The sequence below is a fragment of the Rhipicephalus sanguineus genome, chromosome 1 (genome assembly GCF_013339695.2).
Source record: "Rhipicephalus sanguineus isolate Rsan-2018 chromosome 1, BIME_Rsan_1.4, whole genome shotgun sequence".
Taxonomy (NCBI): domain Eukaryota; kingdom Metazoa; phylum Arthropoda; class Arachnida; order Ixodida; family Ixodidae; genus Rhipicephalus; species Rhipicephalus sanguineus.
This window is the reverse complement of record NC_051176.1, coordinates 81765655-81773305: the sequence shown is the minus strand read 5'-3', so window position 1 is coordinate 81773305 and position 7651 is coordinate 81765655. Positions and strand designations below refer to the sequence as shown.

The 7651-nt window shown below is 46.4% G+C and overlaps 1 protein-coding gene across 1 annotated transcript; it reads left to right on the top strand.

Annotated features, from left to right (window-relative positions):
- The first annotated feature begins 2706 nt into the window (after positions 1 to 2706).
- On the top strand, positions 2707 to 3498 carry LOC119404302 (arginine/serine-rich coiled-coil protein 2-like). The gene has a single exon (XM_037670886.1). It carries the CDS (start codon positions 2707 to 2709, stop codon positions 3496 to 3498), a length of 792 nt encoding a protein of 263 aa, XP_037526814.1.
- The last annotated feature ends 4153 nt before the right edge of the window (positions 3499 to 7651 follow it).

The following is a 7651-nucleotide window of genomic DNA, read 5'->3' as shown; positions in this document are numbered from 1 at the left end:
CTACCCCCCTCCCCACCCCCGCCTTTCCCACTCGCAACGAATCATGTGGAGGCGACTCCAGACTCGAACTCCCCCCCCCCCCCCCCCCCAAGTCCTATCCCACTTCCGCCACATCCCTCCGGAGTGCACTCTCTGTGGAGAGTCGCCCGCCACCTTAGACCACATTCTCTTTGGCTGCCCTGCCGATCATCCCCCGCAGGGGTAGCCCAGTACTCGGGAGGAATGGGAGGCCCTCCTTGCGTCGCAGGATCTGGACGCGCAGCTTCGCTGTGTGAATCGGGGTGCCCTGGCCCTGCGTGGTCTAGACACATAGGCGCAATGTGATGGCCGTGCGGTGGTCCAGGGCCCGTAAAGGCGCAATGTGATGGCCGTGCGGTGGTCCAGGGCCCGTAAAGGGCCCAAACTCACTCGCCCAATAAAGTTCTTTCTTTCTTCCTTCGAGCGTTCTCCAAGTTTCTTTCTTTTAGGTTAACCTCCCTGCCTTTCCTCTTCGTATCTCTCTCTCTCTTTCTTTTAGAGCGCAGCTCTTAGGCGCCCGTTCCTGTTTTGAGCGGTGTCGGCGTCGGCGGCGTAACTGATAGCGCGAACGCGGAGTCAGTCGATATCACGAGCCAGTGATGAAGAACTATCGATGGTACTATCGATACTATCGATAGCTGGGTCACTGTCGAACTATCGATGGTAAAAAATACTATCGATAGCGCTATCGATAGCTAAAAATTCGATGGTACTATCGATAGCATAAAATCAGCAGCACGGACTCATTGCAGAATAAACTTGGTTCCCTGCGCGCGTGGTACAGAGTGGAGCCGGAGGAGCAAGCTGAAGGGCAAGAAAGTTGACATGCTTGTGTTCTTCACCTGAGTGCTCTGCTGACACATGATCATGAAGTCAAACTGTTCAGCTGTAGCGGAAAGGAAGCCGTTACATGTGGTAAAACTGCGCGGCTCCAAATTTACATTGAATTTTATGATTTCAAAGTAAAAAAAATATCATGAACTAAGTTTGGTAATTGTAAGGTGCAGCTGGTTGCTTTTGGATGTGAATTTATTGATGGCAATTTTCACTGCTAAAATAATTTATTTCTTTCGCCAAAAATTGCTCACAAATTAAGCGAGGCTGATTGGAAATATGGCCGGCAAGCAACAGCATATTTATTCATGCCACTATCGATAGTATTGTCACGTGGTTGTGCGGGGAAGAATGCTGCAGCAAGACTGGTAAATACGCCACTCTTTATTTGGGCTACCTTGTGCCCAGAAAATCAAATTCAAAGTACAAGCGCCAATACACGATGCGCACTGATAACGGCGAGAACAGTCGTCGGCCGTCGAGTAATCTGATCATCGGTGGAACGCGTCGTCTTTTATAAATCAGTCATCGAACCCTCCAGCGTTATCGCTGGTGCTCGCTTAAGCTCTCGCATAAACTTGACTATTCGCGTCCGACGCGTAATCTTACCAGAATGATCACAAACAAACCTGAAGTTTCTCAAACATTACGGCGCGACCTGCGTCAAACGTTGCTAATAGTCTTTGTGGGTGAAACCCGAATACATTAAATCAAAGCAATAAACATGCGTGGCAGTAATATCGCTAGTAATATTAACCATGGTACTACCGATTGCACTATCGAGAGCTTGTAGATAGTAGTACTACCGATAGTTTGTCTAAACTATTGATAGTTTAAAAAAAAACTATCGATGCTATCGATAGCCAATTTACCGATAGTTCTGCGTCACTAGCCACTGGCCTCTAACCTCGCTTTCTTCTTCCGTCACGCGCATTGGCCCCTCGGTCGAAGCTCGTGCGCATGCAGGGCTGGCACGTGAACTGCGGCTGGATTCGCTTGTCGTAAAGGGGCTGTCGGCGTTTTGCTTGGTTCGCGACACCTACAATGTACAGGGTGGTGTGCGTAGCACTCGAGCGCTGGCAGTTTCTGTGGCAATATGTAAGGAATGTTACATTGCTACAACTGCGGATAGCCAAAACTTCAAACACAGTTGGCGTTGCCCCAACACGAAGCTGCGCTCAGAATTCGCACTAGGCAGTATCGCAATCGTCGGTGAATTTTTTTTCTTTTGCGTTCGTAAATCACTACATGCAGATTATGGCTTACGTTCTTGATTTTATTTGTACAAAAAGTAAATGTAATCACTTGATGTTAATCCTGATTGGAAACTATCGGTATAGGATGTTGTTCTTAGAAAGATATGCCTTACCAAAATACCGACTGCTTCATCTATTTAGCAAATGTCCTCAAAATCTTGGGAGCACTATCACTGTTTAGCCAAGAGGTTAAACAATGATTACTGCTGCGCCGAACACGCAAATAAAAACATGCAATAATCAGCAAAAATGAGCGTTACTCTCACATTATTATTATTATTATTTTTTTCACTTCGGGCCCTTATATGTGCATGTTAAGCGCTCTGTCCTGTACATCTCTGCTTCTTCGTATGTTAGAGTTCGATATTTAGGTTTTTGCGTAAAATTGTTGACATTAGTTAAACTAAGTCATTACCAAATGCCCGGAAACAATTATCTGCGTTTCTGGCATCCGAATTCAAATCGTCGGACAATACTAAATACCGTCAATTATATAAATAAGATTAATTTTGATAAGTAAACTTGGCGATACTTTTAATCACATTGCGCATTGCGCTGTGGATTAAAATGCTCTAAAGAGCTCCGCGAGAAGAGGAAGATGAAATACACGCACGCGGTGCACGAGAACAGAACGCGGCCTCAGTCAGGGGCAAGGGCTCATCCAGCTGGCTGCTCAATCTGGGTTCTCGCCGCTTTTCCACCGGAGGTCAACCGCGGTCCGCCAAAGGCCGGGCGAGGGAAGAAGCGCCAGCCTGCTGCTGACGACGATGCCGCTGGCCCTTCCAACGAGGCTCCGGCTACGAAGCGTCCACGCGGTCGACCGCCCAAGGCCGTGTCGGTGGAACCGCTAGCTCCGAAGCCCATCGCAACCTCGGCTGCTCGAAAGTTGCGGAAGGCAACGCAGCCCGAGGGTGGAAACCCTTCCACCAGCAAGGTAGCCCCAACTAAATCCCCGAGGGTGAGCCGTAGGAAGCGCGCGAGAAGCTCCTCTGGAAGCAGCAACAACGACACGGCTAGCGAGCCTACAAAGCGTCGCAGTGCCAGGAGGAAGTTCAGCCGTGGACGATCAAGGCACTCGTCCCACAGTCGTCACGGTGGACGCGCGCGTAAAGACCGAAGCCGTGGAAGCTCGGTCACACGGTCGCAAAGAAGCCAGGGAAGAAAGAAGAGGCGCAGCAGGAGCCGCCGCCATGTCCGGTCTATTAGTTCTTCCTCGGCCACGAGCATGCCCTCGAAGCGCGGCAATAAGCGTCGCCATGCCCACAGTCGCGCGTCCTCGAGGCACGGAGGACGGCGTGTGAAGGCGAGGAAGGCTCCGAGCAGCCTGTCTTCTAGACACGGGAGCCGCACGAGGGTTGGCAAGACCACCAAGGGCTCGAAGAGGAAGTAGGAGACAAGTGGAGCTAAGATTAGAATTTAATCTTCGATTAGGACTGACAGGGCTACGTCCAGAGCAGAGCCAGCTTAAATGAACTATTTGGATGTCCCTCTAGCTTTTCCAAAAAAGTGGCGAGGTTATTGAAAGACCCTCTTGCTCCGCTGAAGTACAGTATTCCGGAATAAAATTACCATCGTTGCCGCTGTAATGCCCCATTATTGTCTGAAGTGTGTTATAATGTAATTTACTCGCTGGTGAAATTACGGGGATGACGTGAAAACGGTTTCTTCTTTTAGGACACCAATCTTTGTTAATTTGTCATGTACGGAAGTTTTTTCCATTTAATATACAGTACATCGTTCAGCTTTTATGAGGGAGTGTGCGCTGTATTGTGTAAACCAGTTTTTAGAATAGGGGCGATATCACAGTACAACGGCTTGGCAACACTAATATTAAATATCGAATTTTTAGGTGTAAGACCGCCTATATAGGATGTTTTTAAGAGCGGAGCTCTTGAAGCTTTTCGCTGCGCCGGGCAGTGCGAACAGAAACTATCATCATCATGAATCGGCGCGCACTCTCTTCGTCCTCCTCTTCCACTCAGTCCTCGTCTTGATCTCCCAAAACACGTGCGCCGATTTCTGCGGCGTGGCCTGTAAAATAACCCTGATTGGTGAGAGGAGAGAACGAGTACAAAGAAAGAAACGAAGAGAGAGAGAAAGAGAAACAGACAGAAAGAAAGGAAGACAAAGAACGGGAAAATCTTGGCGAAAAAAAATTCCTCATGAGACGGCGGGATTCGAACCCGCGTGCCCACGATCCGAAGTCGACAGATCATCGCATAACCTTGTATAGTGTCGTCACTCCTCTTATTGTAGGTTTCCTTTATTCGTTGTACAAAGTATTGCATTCGCACCCCCCCCCCCCCCCTGTGTAATGTCCGTTCTCGGGCCCTTAGGGTCAATAAATGAAATGAAGTGAAAATGAAGTAGCAAGGGGGTAGAAAAGGGAAGTAAGGGTGAGGAGGAGGGAAAGGAGGAGGGAAAGGAGGAGGGGAGAGATTAAAGCACAGCATATAAAGAATGAGACAGCGAGAGGTAGAGAGAAATCAATGCAGAAAGAGAAAGAAAGTGAGACAATCAAAGAAAGAGAAACAAATAAATAGAAAGAAAGAGGAAGTGAGCGTAAAATTGAGAAACAGTGAGACAAAGATTCGAAAGAAACAGAAAGAAAGATCGAAAGAGAAAGAAAGAAAAGAGAGAGAGAGAAAGAAAGAAATACAATTAAACAGACACAAAAAACACATACACGAGAGAAAAACAAAGAAACAGAGGAAGACGAAAGAGAAAAAAGAATTGGCGAAGCTTGCACTAAGCGCTAAGCCGCGCAAGCCTTGAAACAGCGAAACTGGACGATTCTGAAGACAAACCTGGTCTTCTAGGTTGTTTCTAGGCCTTAGCCTAGAAACAACCTAAAGGGTTGTTTATAGCTTGCTTCTAGGTCGTTGCTATGGGTTTTAGTTAGGTGATGCTAGGTTGTTTCTACATTGATTCTCAGCGCAGAGAGGTTGGAATTAAACCACACACTGTCACAGACATGACACGGATGTCCAACCAGAGACAAACTCGCGCTTCAACCCAGCGTTCGCATCTCTCATATATCTACGGGCGCGTCGTCGTTGGCGTATGCCTTCCATCGCTTCGGGGTTGGCTCGTAGCCGCCCTTGCCTTTACCGTTCCCAAGCGTTGGTCTAACTGTTGCCTTCTTCCTCTTTAGTGGTCCAGTGGTGAGTAGTGGTATTTACCCAATTTCTGTGGCACATGCCCGTTTATTTTTCGCGATAGGGTCGGAAACATTATGGCTATCTTAAATAGCTTCGCCGTTAAAGAGGAACAAAGATGGCCGCCAAGCTCCGCACTTATTTCAGGCTTGGCACCGCTAGTTCAAAGCTGCCTTAATTTTTTTTAAAGACAATACAGATGAAAAAAAGAAATGCTATGGCACCTGTCGCCTTCCCGCACGAACTCTACGTCAGGGCGGAAATAGCTTGCCTCACTTAAAGGTATACACTGGAACGAGTAATTAACAAAACCTCGTTAATCAACTTTTAATTTATTAACCTTAGGGCTGTTGTGTGCAAAAGGTGCAGGACGTGACAATTCATGGGAAACCCACTTTTTAGTATGCCCAGAAAAACTCCATGATTTGAGATATCAAGCATCGAAAAATCAAGGTCTCAGTCGAGGAGATATCGAAACTGAGCTCACCGGGCGCGAGGAAATGACGCCGCTGTGTTACGACGGATCGGAACTTCACGTGACGAACTTTGAAAAACGGCGCGTTGCCATAGACTCCGGCCAAGAAACACGGCAAGTAGTTTAAAAAGAACTCACGGGGTCCCTTACGCGTTCACCTAAGACGACTCGAAGGCGAAAGCCATCTTCTTCTTCTTCTTCTCAGTCGATGTATTGACCCTGCCCCACCACTCTTCGAAAGCTCTCTGCACCTAACGTGGTTTTGCACTGCCTCCAGGATCGGAGGCACCTCACCTGGCTTTACACTGCCTCCGTGATCCGCCCACCTTTAACCGAGCTACGACGGCATGTGATGACGTCATCACGTGATGATTATTTTCTTGCATCACTCACGTTGTCCCCGACGCCGCGGAACGCCGACGGTCAATTTTCGCGTTTGACGAGGCTTCTAAGGCTTTCGCTTTGAAGGGACACTAAAGAGCAAAACGATTTTTCTCATGTTAGTAAAGTACTCTTTCACGATACCAAAAACGACACCACGCTTGCTGCGAGAAGACGCTTAATAAGCGAGAAAACGCGCAAAAAAAAATGTTGGCGGCGCCGCCTAGAAGTTTCTGCACCATTCGCCGTGACGTCACATGTTTTGATGTCGCCTACTAGGGACTACGTAGTTCCTAATCGGTAAAAATGAAGTACACTGTCCTCTGAGGGGGGCCACAGACTTAACATACCAAGTTTGGGGTAATTTTGTTGAGCCGATGGCGCCAAAATACAATAAATACTTGTCAAAATGTACTTTTGGGCTAGTTGGTTCATAATCGTAGTAGAACAGCGCCGGCGAAAACAACAGACCAGACGAGGAGGACACGTAACAATACACTTTGAAATCCGTGAGGTCACGCGGGGAGATTTCGGCGCGTAATTTAAAAATGAAACTTTGAACTTGATTTTCTCCTATATTAATAAACCTATGATGGCGAAATGAACGACATTAGAGTGCTCAGAGCATAATTTATCGATCTAAACCGATTCATTGTTTCTCTTTAGTGTCCCTTTAATACACAAATGGAACACAAATTAAACTAGATTCCTCATCCGCCGTTATGCCGGTATAGGGCTATTTTCGGAAGCATTTCCAGCATTCGCGTCGCTCTGTGGTAGAATATTCCACTGCCACGCAGAATGCCTGTGTTAAAATCCGACTACAAACCTTTTCTATTCCTTTTTTTTAAAATGCGAAGCATTTCTTAGCGAACCTCAGGTACTTTGGCCGTTTCTATCTATCTATCTATCTATCTATCTATCTATCTATCTATCTATCTATCTATCTATCTATCTATCTATCTATCTATCTATCTATCTATCTATCTATCTATCTATCTATCTATCTATCTATCTATCTATCTATCTATCTATCTATCTATCTATCTATCTATCTATCTATCTATCTATCTATCTATCTATCTATCTATCTGTCTGTCTGTCTGTCTGTCTGTCTGTCTGTCTGTCTGTCTGTCTGTCTATCTATCTATCTATCTATCTATCTATCTATCTATCTATCTATCTATCTATCTATCTATCTATCTATCTATCTATCTATCTATCTATCTATCTATCTATCTATCTATCTATCTATCTATCTATCTATCCGCCTACGTCTGGGCGCTCTCCTGGTCGTCTCCATAACTTGTAATATACCAAAATTGGCATAGCAGGGGATCAATGGATCACGAACACGATTCACTGGTCATGGCATGAATAACGCAAAATACCGGAACAGCATCTGGTGCTCACGGATCACGGTGATGATGACCTTGTTCAAGAACTGTCAAGAATCTCTTCTACACATACACATGGGTTCGTAAAACGTGCGTGCGTTCTCCGTCATAACGGACAAGTACAAGTATAAG